The 17,260-nt window shown below is 41.2% G+C and overlaps 2 protein-coding genes across 2 annotated transcripts; both read right to left on the reverse strand.

Annotated features, from left to right (window-relative positions):
- Positions 1-358: 358 nt before the first annotated feature.
- Positions 359-10,328, reverse strand: cops7a (COP9 constitutive photomorphogenic homolog subunit 7A). The gene is made up of 8 exons (XM_037453438.2): positions 10,181-10,328; positions 6,811-6,933; positions 5,558-5,633; positions 4,764-4,852; positions 3,374-3,576; positions 3,173-3,278; positions 2,216-2,385; positions 359-893 (listed from the first exon to the last, which is right to left on the reverse strand). Exons 2-8 carry the CDS (start codon positions 6,931-6,933, stop codon positions 854-856), a joined length of 807 nt encoding a protein of 268 aa, XP_037309335.1. The 5' UTR covers positions 10,181-10,328; the 3' UTR covers positions 359-853.
- A 754-nt stretch (positions 10,329-11,082) lies between these two features.
- On the reverse strand, positions 11,083-15,970 carry cldc1 (C-type lectin domain containing 1). The gene is made up of 6 exons (XM_037453442.2): positions 15,534-15,970; positions 14,961-15,071; positions 13,531-13,662; positions 13,269-13,420; positions 12,274-12,395; positions 11,083-11,901 (listed from the first exon to the last, which is right to left on the reverse strand). Exons 1-6 carry the CDS (start codon positions 15,622-15,624, stop codon positions 11,739-11,741), a joined length of 771 nt encoding a protein of 256 aa, XP_037309339.1. The 5' UTR covers positions 15,625-15,970; the 3' UTR covers positions 11,083-11,738.
- Positions 15,971-17,260: the final 1,290 nt, after the last annotated feature.

Here is a 17,260-nt window from a genome sequence, read left to right on the forward strand (position 1 = left end):
GGAGAATTAGAGAACCGAATAAAAAAAAAAAAGTGAGATACTGGTCGGGCATGAGGAAGGCAAATGTGACTGTGTGATGGAGGTGGCTGGCAATTTTGACATTGAAGTAAAAGCGCTGGGCTAAACATCCATGTATAAAATATGAATGAGTGTGTGTGGCCATGCTGGTTGCACACAGGGAAAGCTTGAGCTCTATAATACATTAGTCTCTTTAGGGATGTGCCCTAATTAATGGCTTGACCTCCTAACGGGTAGCCCCCTTCTGCGAGTTAACATTTAGCTGTGCCCCCTCCAGAGATGCGCTTTGAAGTGCATTTAATGAAAGAAGTTGACAGTGACATTAACCAGAGAGTCAGGGTAAGTAAGTACAGGGCTTTGTTTTATTTCCCGACAATTTATATTCTGATTTTATACATGTCTCAACTCAGCAGAAAAGAAAAATAATACAAAGCAACATATAATCAATCGAAACCAAAGTAACATTTATCAAACCAATGAGAGATACACGCATACACATCAAATATACTGATCCTGCTTCTGGTCAAAGGCAACCGACTCCTGCATCTTCATGTACACGTGACATGTGTATCTGTGAAAGCCACCTATTTAGAACTGCAAGAGTGGATGCAACACCTGTCATTTTCCATGTGTGAGGGGAGATTTGGTGACAAGAAAAGTTCCCGTGACATTTCCTGGTTGTACTGTGAAGAGAGAGAGTGTGTGTGTGTGTGTGTGTGTGTGTGAGAGACAAAGGTGTCCATTAACATGCTTTGGCCCAGCATCACATCCCTGTGTCTGTTACTCAGTGATAGTGTCCGTCAGTGCCTCGTGTCCACATATCAGTCTCTGGTTCTCAGTTGGACTTGGACCAGATCTTCCCACTGCCACGCAGCCTGAGTGGGGACAACAGCATTAGACACGGCATTCAAACTTTGTTTGGGATTTTTCAAAATACTGTAAAGATTAACATGTTTCACTTTCAGTGTTCACTTGCACTACTAAACAAGCATAGTACCGATGCAACCGTGGTGCAACAGTGTCCTTTTGATCAGCATATTTTTCTTTTGGAATTGATCCCAGTGGATTCTCTATTTCCACAAATTTAAAAAATACTTTTTTTAGTGCTTATTTCTAATAATAACCGCTGCACTATCAGTCCCTTCCTTTAAATAGCTTTATAAAGAAATGGTGCTAAAACTAATTTTTTAATTTGAGGATTGAGGTTAAGCTATCATTAATTTGGATTTCAAGTGGCTCTTCATTTGAATGAAGTGCAGTGCTGAAAATTATAGAGCTCAATGCTTCATCAAAATATGACAGGCCGCCAGAAAATAATCACTGCTTTGGGTTCGGCAGCAAAAACAAACAGCAGACGAGCAAAGCATCTTTGGATCACTGGAGGGGGGTACGGTCCTTTTGGGATGAGCGCACGTGGGGCATTTGTATATCCAGTGACATTTTACAATCCAGGACAGATGTGAAATTAGCCATCGGTAATTGGGCCGGATGGAAGCAGAGCAGGAAGAGAGTCCCTGAAAGCAGGGATGGAATACTGCTGCAAACCACTGGTGTGATAATAAAGCTGCTTCATGCAGAGACGCGTTCACACACACACACACACACACACACACACACACACACACACACACACACACACACACACACACACACACACACACACACACACACACACACACACACACACACACACACACACACACACACACACACACACAAACCATCAAACGGCAGCTGGCTTTTTAATGTTTATTGAAGAAGAAAAAAAAATAAAAACAGTGTTGAATTAACTTTCTCTCTCCACTAAAGTACTGGACAAATGGCTTTACTTTGTTGTTTGAAGTATCTTTCTAGGGCTCTGTTTATAACTAGGTACATTTGTATTTATAAAACCCTTTTCAAAACCACAGTACCAAAGTGTTTTACGAATAAAATAACGTAATATGTTACAAAAACTCCTCCTGAAGCGTTTTGGTTCAATTTTAGGAATTGCTCGAAGAAAATAACTTCACTAGCGCACCAACAAATTATTTTAGGAGGATTATTCTTCATGGCCAAACACATTTTGTGTTCAATCTCTGGGTTATTGCATTATAAATGCAATTTCTATGCAAGGACTTTTGCTGGTTTCCATAGTTTCCAAGACACCATCTTTTATGCACGCACCCAAAATAATAGGTTGCAACTCATTACTCACCCTTTCACCTTTGAACTTTTTTTGCCTGGTTGTCGTGGTTCCTGAGAGGAAGCAGGGTCTCGTGGCTCCGCAGGCTGATCTGCGTCCTGATTGGAGGCGGCTCCAGCGGGGGCGGGGCCTGACGACGGAGAGGCAGCGCTGGCCTTTAACGTTTTCTGAAGATTTGAGACCTGAGGATGGATTCAAAATGAAAAGTTAAAGGAAAGGTTCCCAACATGTCCAGGCTTTTGTTTTCAGTGTTGGGCAAGTTACTTGTTTACTTACTACTCTAAAAGTAATTTCATCAGTTTACATATTACTTGCTATCAAATGTAGTTAGTTACATTACTTGTCACTTTCGCCACCTTGCTGGTCTGCACTATTTTGCTTGTCAAAGGATGCGTCGATGGAAGGTGGCACTGCCCGTGTCTGTGTGCCCTCCACCTTGAGCTTGACCTTTATTATTAAAATTTCAACTGACAATGCAAAATGTTAAACTGAAGGAAGCCTGTCTGTTCCTCTCCCTCGGGTCAGACACACGTGTGCCCGACGCAATATCTGGCTGAAGATGCATTCAGACCTGCCGCGCAATTTAATTTAATCTTACTTTTCACAAAAAACGAATCCCTTTCTGGTAAAGAAGTAACGCACCATTACTAATAACTGCAATTGTAAATTGTAATGCCTACATATCTCATTACTGGGGAACGTAATTGTATTACAGGAACACTGGTCGCATAGCAATAGTCAGGTTTGTGGAGGAATTCATACTTTAATGTGTTTATGAACCCATATGTGTATGAGCCTACTAACCCTCAAACAAAATGCAAAAAAAAGAGGAGATATGCAATCTGGGAGAAAATGAAAAGACCACAAGTGGCTGGAAGCATAAACAAATGCGAAGAGTCACATTCTCTTCATTCATTCCAAACACACACTGGAGTTACTGTAGGCTGAAGAAAGAAATGAGGGACTGACCTCTGTTTCCACTTGGACTTTGACCTTTAACTGGCTCTCTCTGTATTGGTTTGCCCTTGAGACTTGCTCCTCAATACCACACAGCACTGCCTCACAACCTGTGCACCTGAGACCGAGAGGGGAAAGGCACAGGGAGAGTTAGAGAGCTGATCACTGAGACACAAAGAAGTGTGTGCATAGACAAATAGGGGCGATACGGACCACTCCTGCAGCGTGTTGACAATGTTTGGCAGCTCGTTGGGGCCGAGGTCACGACCCACGCTGCAGTCTACCTCCACCTGCTGGTTCCTCTGGTCCAGTTTGCCCTGGATGATGTCACAGTACACGGCGTCTATCAGCAGGTCCTCCAGCTCCCTCACGTTCTTCAGCTCAAGCTGCTGCAGAAGCAATGAGTACGGCAGGCACTGTGGGGGAGGAGACAAGGAGACGATACATATTTTCTCTTTTTTTTTAACTAATGTATACAGGCAGATCATTTGATTCCAATTTAACGGTTTGATGGAAAATGACAAAAAATGTTACAGTCAATTTGCCCATTTGTCTAAATGTCACTGTGAGAGAAAGGTGGGAGGAGAATGTTGAATTCAGCAATCCTTAACGGACCAATTAGGGAGTTCAAGCCTACACACAGGGAAAGTAGCAGCATATTCAGGAGGAAAAACAGGTGTCGGAGCGAAAAGAGCAATGGCAGAATAATGAATAATTTATTTATCAGTAGCAGGTAAAGAAATAGGAAGTGCAGTATGGTTGGAAGGTGTGTGTGAGATTCCATAATAAAAGAACATTAAATACGCATCAGGGGGGGGTGAACGGTACAGACTTGAGCAGTAGTAGGTGTGCTGGTAGTGCTTTCTTGAGACGCTTCAGACTGAAAGGCCTGTTGGTTTCTGTAACTCTAATTTAGCTGATGTGAAACAGTCACAGGCTCAAAAGGAGCGACGTTGAGTTCATTTTCAGGTTAATTCTTGGTTTCTACTAAAACATGTTTACGTGGATTTGGATTTTTCCCCTCCCTTTGCCCTAGAAAATTATCTGGGCAATTGAATGAATTGTTTAGAACTGATACAATTGCACAACCACCTAAGTGGTATAAAAATAACAATGTATTCTGCCTGTATTCGCCATGTGTCTTTAAGCCTTCCTCCCGGAAAGTCTGTTCTGATTTGCCTGCAAAAACAATTTGGTGCAACTTTGCAAAGATATCTCTCAATCCGCTGGTGGAGATAATCACATGAAGTGCAGTATATTCTAATGAGCCTGCATGTGACATAAGGGGAGATAAATCAAAATGGCTTGTTGAATCGAACGTTTTCTGATCTTTACAGCCCAAAACCCCCCAGATATTTCACAGTTTGTGGAGTTTATGCACTGCACATACCAAAGTTTATGTACAAGCTGAAAAGTGGGTTTTTTATGATTTGTCCCCTTGTAACTTCCAAGATAACACACTTTGAAAAATATTCAAAAGCAGAATTACTGACGTCGCATTATTGTCATAGGTGGCTGCATAATTTTTAGGGCAAACATCATAATACACAGTTAATCTGCACCTCCCTGTGAAAACTGCTAAGTGAAAAGAATAAACTAGTACCTTGAGGTTGGATGCCAGGCTGATGATGGAGAGATGGCGGAGTTTATTTCTCTGAGCCGGGGTCAACTCTGGTAGAGAGGCTGCTCGCTCTACAGCAGGCAAAAAGAAAATAGTCAGCATGCAAGTGTCACCTGATGAGGGTCCAACCGTCCCACATAATTGAGGCACTACTTTAGCTCTTTGAAGTGTAGAATCATACAGGGACACGCAGGTAAGTGCAGGGCTCTTTAAGCAGCCTCAGAACATAGTCTGAAGGAAGTCGGCCCCCTGGGACTATGTCTCCTGCTGCCATGCTTCCCCAGTGACAGGACTGACACCCTCTGAGAAGGCAGCTCTCTGACACCTCCTCTGAGGGCTTCACTACACAGCGCCATGAAAGAAAATGTGCTTCCTGTCGGCGTGACTCCAAAGGGAAGGGAACAAAAAAGTAGGCTAATTTTTTTTCCCAGGCTATTGGTTGATGTTCAGCATAAAATTAGACACAATTAACATTCCACTTCTTGTTGAAACTTCACAACGTATCACACAGATGACAAATTAAGTCACAAAAGATTGGTTTACTGCCATTTTGTGCCAGTACTGCTGCAACCCACAAAAAAAATCAAATCAGTTTGTGTATAGCTGCCCAGACAGATAAGCACACCAGTCATGTTGCCCGTGAATAACGTGCCTCAGGTGAGGGTTTTTAAAGCGTGTGTCAGGGTACCTGCCTCGAAACAAAGGAAATACAGCTAATAATAAAGGAGTTTCAGGGACACCCTATTTATTTATTTACACTGCTGCCACTGCAATACCTTTGTAGTCACAGTAGGTTCCATAGGCAAAGAGGTTGAGGAGCTGGTACATTGGTGCATGAGGGCCATTCTCCATCTGTGTAGTAGAAGGAAGATGAGGGGAAAAATGAAATGAGGCTGCAGAACACAGAAGTAATGAGACTCTCTACATAAAAAACTTGAGCCTTGCTGAGACTCCTTGAGAGTAAGGCTGTATTTAGGCATTGAGAGAATGTCACTGAAATGACCCATTTGTGTGACGCTGCCAGGCTGCTGGTTCAAGTGATTGAAAACATTTACTTTCAATAACGAACCAAAATGCGTGGTCCATCAAAATGGTGGATTTTCAACTGGTGCACACGGCAAAATTGAGTGACTACTTTGTAGTCACTCAATTTGTTCATCCGTGCTGCTTCTCTCCCGATGGGCGTCTTTTGGTCAGATCTGTCTCCAGTGAACACAGTAATCTCTCTACTACAGTTTCCTTGTGGCTGTCGGGAAGCTGAGGCCTGTTCCTTCTTTTGCAAGACTATAATGTATTTGTTCTTTGCCATTTAGTATTGAGATAGGAACCTGAAATTGAAACACTTTTGGAAATGCACAAAACCATGCAGGAAGATGTTCAAGCTTTGTGTTGATGCGTTTTACAGCAAAGCGCATTTTTGGGCCTTTTATGAGATGCAAAAAATGCAACTTTACTTTTTAGGGGAAGGGAGACAAAAAAATTCTTAGTAAATGTCCCCCCCCCTCCATTTTTTCAGGTCCTTTCTTAAAATAAGGGAGCAATTGTGCAGCACAATCTTATTCTTTGTTAACAGCAGCGTTACACTTACACAGCGTTAAGTGTATATTCTCAGGGAAATCTATCGTACAACATACTGAATAAGTTGGTCATTTCATTTTCTAAAGTGACAGCTGCATCACGCTAAGGAACTCTATCTACAGATGTGTCGATTGGGAGGTAAGTCACGACTTTGATTAGATCATTGATGCATAAACGTATCCAAGTGTCCACGAGGATGGGTGATAAACGTGGTCAGATGTGGTGAGGAATCACCCGTTGTGTTGATTAGGCTTTAAGAATGAGGTCACAGGCATCGCTGACCCTTCTGAAATGGGTTTGATTGATCAGATTCCTAATGTGTCCTGGATAAATGAACACATGTGAGATTAACTGTCTAACTGTGATTAAGATGGCTTGTTTTCATGCCAGGTCGGAAAAGGTCGCCAAAGACACAAGGGGTGAGGAAGATGAAGTGCGAGGGTTTGTTTACCTCTCTGACATTAGGCAGCTCCAGGATGTCAGAGAAGACGTAGAGGCCTGGGGTCTCCAGCAGAGAGCTGACAGCCTGGGCCAGTGCTGGGCCGGACAGGGACAGGAGCTGCTCCACCTCCATCTGATGCCACGGGAGAAAGGAGACAAATAGCTGAGCAGGTTAAACAAAAGTATTACAGAGAGACACATAAGAACGCTAGTGCTGTAAAGAATGTCCCGATTAAAATGAAGGAAATTGCATTGCTGTCAACGCCTGGGCTGTGCCATTTAAACAATAGCACTGTTCACAACCTGCCTTAAACACTATTGTAAAATTGTTTAAATGAACAGAAGGACTTCACGGGATGTAGGTCTCTTTATCATGCACAGCAGCCAAGTACTCTTGACCAAAGCACACTTAACTGCTCAAATTACCCGAGGAGCTACTCAGACAGCAGAGGAGTAGCTGCGCTCGGTAGCACCAATGCAGTCACCAAGGGTAATGAATGCAAAGAACAGCCCATGTTTATTTATTAAAACCAATTCCCTGCATACACAATGCAAATGCACTTTGGACAACGCTTGAATAATTACCAGATACCAATTATCATCTTCCTTTGTCTTGAGCAGGTATTTAGGCTATATGCAAACTGATACATTTTTTGTCTAAGGGGTTTTGAAACTTCCCCGTCCTCACGAAAATAATTTCTGTCCATACCGGCAGGTCTGAAAGCGAATATCACAAGACTATTCACGTACACTGGCTGTAAAACGGGAAGAAGATTGGTTGGTTAGCTACAGAAAATACAAAAGTGAGACTAATATTATAATAATTAAAATAAAAGGTTGCACTTGAGACCCAAGATCTTCCTCCAAAATCTTCCTCTTTATACTCAGACAAATTTTGTGGGAAAAGGAAATCTTATTTTTCTAATTTAGGTTAGAAAACTAACAGCTGCAGGTTGCCCTCTTACACACATTACTATAAAAAAACAAACACTTAATTGATCTTTACTAGATTATAGGTCAATAAATTGGGTCAACAAATTATTCTCACGGTTCTCCTCAATTTTCATTGTTGTCTGTTGTAACACTTTTAGCTCTGCCGGATGGCTGAAGCTGCTGTCGCACCGAATAACATTTATACTTTTGTTCGTTTACTGTTTTAGGTCAACTTCAATAGTTGTGGAGAAAAAAAAAAAAGACTGCGCCATCAGGTCGATTACATTGTTAGAAACAACGCCCACCAATCACTCCAATAACAGCTGGTTTTCTCTGCATATATTGGCAATAGTGGCACTCAAGTGCGCAACAATTCTAACTGCCCAGTGTGCGTGAAAAGTCCACAAGTCGTTTTCAGACGAATTTTGAAAACTCAATGCTAAAAGATCTTTGTGGATTTTTTTTTATGTATCAGTGTTGATGTAAAGGTAAGTCTTCAGGAAGGCTAAAAAAAGGGAAAAAAGCAACAATACAGGGCCATTCCCTGATGTTGTATTGTGGCCTTACTCTCCTTTTGTAATCCACAAGCTTTACAGAACAAATTACTGAAATATGAAAGATAATGCATATGCAGGATATCTGCATTATTTGTGTCCCTTACAATTCCGTGTCAACTGACAAATATGTCAATCTGAAGAGCTGTCCTGTTGTTTTATTTTAATCCCAGCAGATACATCTTGGGACACAGAAGAAGTTTAGTTTTTCATGTGCAGGGTAAAATTATGACCTGAGGCCATTCCCTGAAATAAATGCAGTCTGGATACCAACGTGCTTACCTAAGACTAGTCTAGTCTGAGTAGTCTGGTTCTTATTCAAAGTCAGTGCAGAGGGTGCAGATATATTGTATCATCCTAAATCGGATGCCTTTAGATGCACATCTAAATGTGTGTTTAGAGCATTTTCTCAAGCAAGCTGAACAAATGAGCGGATATGTTTTGCAGCCAAACAATTTCCACGGTCCCTTACTTATAGCCTGGCTAACTCAATGGCTATTAATTGAGAAAATACTTAATCAACAATGAAAATAGTTGGTTGAAGCACTATTCTCTTCATCCAGTGGACCTTAAATGTCCATGTACATAACTGAAGCCACTTCTAACACTTTTGTGACACAAATGTTTGCCGTTTTTCTGAAGAGAAACTACACATAAGATCATCTGAGGCTGGATTTCCCTCAACCAAAAAGAAGAAATTCTTAGGGTGGTTGCACGTAAATATGCATGAACAGACAGGCAGAAGAACAACCTGAAAACATTATGTTTATTGCCACAGCTATTGACAGCGGTGACAAAAAGCCCAAATTGTATAAAAACAGGAGCAAAGGGAAACCCACTGGAAAATGTTATCTTTAGATAACGCCAGTGTCAGTCAGAAAGTCTTGGTCACTAATTTATATATTATGAGCCAATAACAATATTTTTTCCATCGTGGATTCAGTGGTCAATTGTCTCTTCCGATATTTGATTGAGCACAAACATAATCTTCTGATGTCAAAAACATAAAATTCTCCAGAGCGTCACGGTAATGCCTTATAAATGGTTGTTTTACCTAATCAACGATCTAAAAACAAAACACATTCAACTTAAAGTTATTCCAAAACTTTGATCCCTCAGATAATCAGAAATCATTCGTCACTGTTTGTTGATTGAAATGAATCCACTAAAAATGTCGGCACTAAATTAATAGATGAAAAAGACCGATGTTCTCGAGTTTCTGTTGCTCACGGGGATACGATCCAACCGCATTTCCACTGAACAGTGACCTCGACTGCAAATGTGGTGAAATAAATGTAATCCTTACTTAAATATAGCAATTTAAATGTAGAGAAAAAACAATAGTTAGACTTGTTTTCAAACGCAAACGTGCACACGTGTATACAAATGTTAACGTTACTTATGGAGTGGGGCTGTGATTAAGTTACTATTTTGGAGTATCCGACAGTAATAAACGGGTGGAAGGCATTGGTGTATGAAGATAATTTTCTTACGTTAGCCAAACTGATCACACCTGTTATAACGCTAGGTTAACACTGCTCAGGCACACGGCTATCGTTACAGCTAACTATCAAGTGAACGACAGTGTCAACATACATTAGTGTACATGACAGAAGTTCTTAGGGTGAAAAAATCGGTGTATTGGTAGATTTATTTCATTTTATGATATTTCATCCAAATGTATGTTAGCTTTTGTTCGGTCTCAGTGTGTCATGCTAGCTAAGTTGCTAACCGAAGGCTTCGCTTATCCGTCGACGTTAGGCCGCCGACTTCTTTAGCCTTTCCAATAATGTAAATCATACCAATATACTGCATAACCGACAGTGAAGAAAAAAAAGGCAAAAAGATACTTCCACGAAAATGTTAGTTAAGAGTCTGTGTGTCCAAATGTACCTTGTTGTGTTGGTATGTAGTAGATAGCCTCCCTCTTGACTGTTCAGTTCCGCAGTTAGCACACGTACGACAACAAAGCAACGTAAGCTTTGATTGGACAGTAAGAAGGGAGTAGGCGGGACGTGTGCTGCTGTCACTCTATATCAGTGGATCTGAGAGAACAGCGCTTCTTAGCGGTGAGCGAATTCTCACTGAGAAGACTCGATCGATACGTTGCTCAGCGGCGGTGAACAGTCTGCAGGCCAGGAGTACCAAGATAAAGGGGGGCACAAAACAACTGAAGGGAGGGTTATTTGTCCTGTGCATCATCTCTTATCTCTTAAACTCAGTATACTCATGTCAACAATGGACAACATGGAGTAGTGTGATGCGCTGGGAGCCGCAAGCCATGTCGAAGCGTCCCTGAGCAAGACACCCAACCCTAAACAACTAATTGCTCCCCAGGCAAAATGTAACGCATGGGTTATACTGCAATGTAAGTCGCTTTGGATAAAAGCGTCAGCTGACATGACATGTGATGTAATAACAATAAGCCATGTGACAAGGGGTCAAGACATGTAGACTTAATTTTAAGTCGTCTCATCTCTAATATGTTGTGGGCATAGAGTCTATGGTTATAGAGGCTATAGAGGCTATGATTGTGATATATTTCTTTTATTACAATGCATATCAATCAATTCTGTTTTGGTGAGAAATTGACATTTTATGTCAATGTTAATATTTTGTTATGTATATATGCAATGTTACACCACTGCCTTGAGCTACCGCTGATTGTGTGCTGGTCAGCCAGCAGACATTTTGATTAGAATACATTCTCTGAGAAAAGCTCCTTTTTAGTCAGGGTTAACAATAAAAAAACAAGACTAGGCTGGATAAGACAGTAATGTGTTTTGAAAAAAAAATCAAAACATGGTTAAAGGAAAAGGTCTATTGATAGAAGGATTTATGGAACTGACTCACACAGCCCCCACAATCTTGTTCCCCCATACAGCTGTAGCCCCAGGGGGATGTTGGACGTAGATTATACTGTTAGTGCTATTAGCACTGTTAACTACAATCCACCGGCTTAATGACTCACCAAGGTTTAGAGCTGTCAAATAGCTCCCCCTCTCTTATCATGTACCTTCAATGGGTAAACAACCTTAAAACTAAATATACAATAATGTAGAACACAATGTGGCATTCAACTTTGCAACATGAAGACCTGACATTCAAAACTGAATATATTGATAGGCTCATTATTTTTAAATTGGCACACTCCAAAAGAGGTCAAATGATATGTTCTGAAAACAAATAATTACATCCAACTCGATCCAAAATGTGTGCCTGTAAAATGCATGTTGTCTTTAAATGTAAAGTTAGAGTTATACAATTTTCTCCACAATATATTGTATCTCAATTTATTGAGTTTGAGAAAAAAACCTTCAGTGAAAAATAAAAATATATGTCACAAGAACAACCTTTTGGTCTGAGATTTGTTTTTTGTTATTCTGAAACCATTCATTTCCTTTGTCTTTCACAATCTTGTGTTTTGCAATCTTTTGAGTAGTATTGGGATTCAGTGGAGCTGAATGACATCCATCTGGCAGATCCGTTTATAAATGTGCTCACAAGGAACATCAAACCATGTCTTTGCATGGCTGTCTAAGGTGGCACAATCCTCTCCATGTTCCCCTCCTGACTGATGGTTATTTGGCTCGGAGCTCAACTGATCCCAGTATCTGTGACAGACCGAGAGAGGAGGAAACATGGATTGATAGGGTAGTCTATAAATAACAACTGTGAACATTTCTGACAAATGTGAAAAACAAGCTCACCCCACCCGGGGCCTGTGATTCATTCATAGCATTTTTAAACTCTTTTATCTGAGCTTTGGAAACCAAAATGAACATGTTGCATGCGTGTTTTTCTATCTTTTGATGTTACAACTGTAATGCTATTTCATCTCTCTCTCTCTCTCTCTCTCTCTCTCTCTCATACATATACATGAATATATGTATATATATATACATGTATAAATGAATGAATGAAGGATTGAACCTTTAATATAACACATGAACATGAATGAATGAAGTTACTGCATCAGATATTACTTGTGTTGCAATGTTGTGTTGTCCACCCATCGCCACTCTCCTTCGTTGTCTAGGTCAGACAGGCCAATCCAGAAGTGATAATCAAATCCGCCAATTTTCTTGGCTTCTTCTACCAGAGCATCCTAAAGTAAACAAACACAAACACACTCTTATTTTTACATTGACATAGTGTTTTCATTAGTGCTAATTCCTTAACCAATGCCAAATACACCATGTATTAACACTTCAAAATTACTATATCTAGAAGGGATGACCAAACAAAATGTCTGCATTTTCCAATGGTGCAATAAAACACAAATTCATACACTCATATTCTGATCATGTATTATTGTACATCTCTTTATTTACTGTAAACAAAACACACACAACAGGTGTTAAACCATATACATTAAAGGGATATACTAAACTTTTTCAGTAGCACAAATGTTGCAGCAATTATAAGAAAAGTGCCACAAGTAACATGAATAATGCCTCCACGCTATTCCTGTGTCCCTGTAAGTCATGATGACAGTGAGCCACGAAACGTTATTCAGCCATCATCGATTAGTGAATCTACAACGTACTTTTCCTACAAGGAAAGGTCGAAATGTCCGCTGGACTGTAACATCAGGTCACTGAACTCTATGTACACAAAGGCCGATAAATGTGTACTTTGTCCACCTCCTAAAAAATATGTTACGCAACAACGGGGAATCTCTCTGGTGTCAGTCTGTGGACAAACTGCACAGTCCTGAGCGCACAATATTTTCCTTTCATGAAAGTCTGTTTTAATCAGACAAATAACGCGAAAAACACCCTTGGAGGCGGACAATGGGCGAGGCCTGAGACTTTTGTGGCTTTATGTTTCCTGTCTATACACACATAGATACACACGTGCGCGCACAAGCACTCTCACGCGGACAGCACGTAGTAAAGATCACAGCAACTGACCCAATTAACACACACACACACACACACACACACACACACACACACACACACAGACACACACTCACATGCTGTTCCATGGTGTGCAGTATTGTGAGATGGCTCCCCATATCGGCACAGCTATCTCTGCTCTTCAGCCAGTCCAGCTTGTTATTGCTGAAGTAGTAACACTGGTCCCCGACATGAAGCCATCCTTCAGGGCAATCCCTGCACTGCTTAACTATTGATGAGATGAAGAAGGCAAGAACTCAACAAAGAAAAAGCCTGAGGGCTAACAGTAAAATAAGGACGGCAGGAAATTGTGTGCAAGTTTGATTTACATTCGGCCACCTGTCTTTGAACAGTTCTGTCCCAGAGCGGCGTAGTCCTCGCACAGCTGGGTGTAACGTCTCCGTGCCGAGTTCAGTTTAAAACCAAGAGACGAGGAGTCCAGCGGAGCACCGGGCGCCGGCCTGCCAACCACTGATGAGGCAGGAAGATTGGAGTAATGACACACACACACACACACACACACACACACACACATAGACGGACCGACGAATAGTCAGATAGAGAGAGGCAGATGTATAGATCTAAAGCCCAGTGGATGCCATTGGGAACGCCGTTTAGTGCGACACCCCGAGAGATGATAATGATGGTGATGAAAATTCATCTCCTGAGGAACATGAACATCTGTACCAAATTGAATGTAAAATCATCCTGTAAATGTTGAGCTTTTTCAGTCTGTTCCACAATGTTGGAACAATATTGCCACCAATAAAAGCCTGACTATAAACGCATGCAATTGCATACTATCGGGTTTTCACCCACAGCTCCCTCTACTCTTATGAATCTCCTCTGTACCGTCTGTAAATCTCATTTTACTGCTGCTGTTGGTGGAAATAATTGAGTTTACATGAGCTCCCTCACGGCTGTAAAAAAAGAGCATAATTTAAACCTTTCTGTGGTTTCATTGCCAGATATTTTTCCACATTTGTGTTTCCTCAGTTGATCTAACATCCCCTTTGCCTATTAAAAACACAGTTTTCTAATCTTTCCTAAGAAGAGTAATTGATATAATATATGTCATTTCAAACGATGATTAATGACAGTTTTTTTTTAAATGTTGAATGTGAAAACACGCTGCCTTGTCTATCATGGAAGATATTGTTTACTGTGCAACTAACACAGCAATTCTGCAACATGAAGTCTACCTACAGTGAAGTGAAAACATGTATTTTACCAGATGACAATAATAATATTGTCAGATTTGTCCTGATGCTTTTATGCCATAGTTTATATGTTAAAATTTGTCTTGAAATATGTTGTAATAAAAAGTTTTAGATTTATCTCTTCATCTCCTTTTGCTGCAAGTCATTATTCTCGGATACTGAAATAGTACTCAATAGCTTGTGCATGTGTTTCTGTGAATGTGTGAATGTGTGTGTGTGTCTGGTGGTAATAGATCAAGCACCTGCATCCCCAGTGGTGTTTGTTTTAAATGAGAGGGCCCTCACAAGCCCATTATCAGGCTGAGTGTCCACAGCCTGTTGGCCCTGCAGAAGAAATATTTCACAATCATGGACTTCTGTGCTTTTTCTATTATTTCCCCTTCACCGGACTGAGGAGCGCTTTATCTTTGTTATTGCCAATTATAGGTGTCTAAAAGCGCACCGAGCTGATACGAAGAGAGAATAATCAGCGAGAGAGAGTCTCACACCGAGGGAGGCAGGCAGGCCGATACACGCACTCAGACCGGAGGGCAGGTCGTTTATACTTACAGAGCACGGTGAGTATGATGTTGGCACAGATGGAGGCCAAAAAGCATAAAGGCATCAGGGGACCAGTCCGACGCCTCAAACACTCAAAGCCTCGCTTCAATCCCCGAGAGTCTTGGACACAAGAAACGGAAGCTGTCAACTCACCATTTTCAATCATCTTGTGAAGCCCAGAGAAGCAGTAAAAAGAGATTGGGCAGCACATTATTATCCCTAATGGATAATAATTTAAAAGTTGAATGTATAATACATGTAACATTGATTTGTTGCTGGCTTAATGAGAGCTTATACGTATCCAGTTTCAAAACATTTTTGTTGAATGCAGGAGCGTATTTGCAGAGCTATTTAGCTCGGGTAAATAATGGGAATACTTCTTTCACCATTGTTATTGAGTAGAATAAGTAAACCATTTCCCTGAGCAATATAGGCAAGTGAAGTGGACTTTACATCACAAAGAAGACAAGTGAAGTATTTCAGTATTGTCACAGTACCTGAGTAAATGCACATATGTGTACATGCTATTACGCTTACGCACGTGAAATCTCCCAATATCTTTGTCACATGAACACACAATACCGTTGTTGTGTTCCAGAATGAGCCGGTTCCCTCCGGGGGTCGGCTCCTCTGTGAACTCGTGCAGGCTGCTGTAGTTTTCTCCCTGCTCCATGGCTTTGATGCCCTTGTTAACACTCTGTGTGTCGCTCTGTCTCTTTTAGTACTGTACCTCCTTCGTTCCCGATATGCTTTGGTAAATCCTCTCCCAAGCAGCAATATTTCTCCTTGAAATTAAATTTGTCCCTGCTGGTTGATTTATTGAGGCAGGTTTCCCTCCACGCGGCACTGCTGCAGCGCTAAAACGGATGTGCTCAGTTAAACTGTCCTCTACCTACAACTAAATAACGACAGCTCTTTCTGGAAAAGTGAAGGGTGTGTTGATCCAAAGTGGGAGAGTCTTTCCTCACTTTGTTGGCTCTTTGCAGCGTATGTCTGCCTGTTGCCGTGTTGATTCATTGTCAACTTGCCCCCAATTGCACAATCTCAGAAGTTTCCTCACACTCGAGCTCGCTTAAGAGAACGTTTTTGGTAAATTACACGCCCACATTCTGGTGAGTCAGAACAGAAATACGTATTTTCAAAACAGTGGAAATAACATTGTGAACATTGTGAACTTCGTGACATAAAAACAAGGTTGTAACCGTAAAACAGCTGGGGCTGCGTAGTGAAAAGAGGGGGGGGGGGGCTCTCTGACTCAACAAGAAGAGCACAGATTCATAAGAATCAGTGGTGATGGTGCAGCCACGCTTTCTGAGCTCAGTAGTCACATAAAACACACACACATTAACAACACTAAATAATCCTTCTCTGCTTTCATTACTCTGGATTGAAGGAAAAAACCTCATGAAGAAGAATAGCTGACAATGATGACAGGAATTAGGTGCCAAAAAAATAATGAATTGGACATATGTCCCAAAAAAAACATAAAATTGTTGACAGTCTGTTAAAGCGACAGAGTAGGCATCTGGTGTGTGTGTGTGTGTGTTTGTGATGTAGAGGTGATATTGTGGCAGCTGTTCTTCTAATGAAGAGAATACAAATAACTCTCAACACACAAACACGTGGCAACACACTGCGCTGATTAATGCTGTCGTACTTTTTTACTTCTCCATCTTTGCTAATATGTTAAGAACGTATTCGTCTTTGCTCATAAAAAGACCTGCGTGCCAGAGCGCCATCATAACATGTTTGTTTATCTAATCCAATGTAGCAGTTCATCAATGGGGTTTGGCCACATGTTATTGCATCATCTTAGTAATCATAAACTCTGCAGTCTGTCTGGTAGATTTGGTCAATCTGTTGTTTCTGTCCCCCTGCTCTATAAAGCACCCAGAGACCACAGAGAGGAAGCTAAATGTTATTGTATCAGCTGGCAGACATGATATAAAAGGTAAGAGCAGCCTTGAACAATGTGCCCCAGTGGCGTAAGGTAGTTACAAATGAAAGTATGAAAATGATCCAGTTTAGGGAGCTTTGTATCCTCATTTTCTATTTTGAACAGGCGCATATCAGAGGTAGAAATCTGCAATCCTCCCCAGTGCCTGCCCTAAGGCCCCCCCGCCCCACCAGAACAACAGCACTGTCTTCAGTCATCATATTTAAACCCGTAGAGTGGACATAAAGGGGGATCTGCATGTAACACGTATATGCTTTAGGTGTCTGAACATTAGAAGCCATGCTGTCCTTTACGTTTTCTTGGGATGTTGGTTCCTGGAGCCTCCTCTCAGGCTGCAGACACTCCAAAGGAA

This window comes from Pungitius pungitius, chromosome 11, assembly GCF_949316345.1.
Source record: "Pungitius pungitius chromosome 11, fPunPun2.1, whole genome shotgun sequence".
NCBI lineage: Eukaryota > Metazoa > Chordata > Actinopteri > Perciformes > Gasterosteidae > Pungitius > Pungitius pungitius.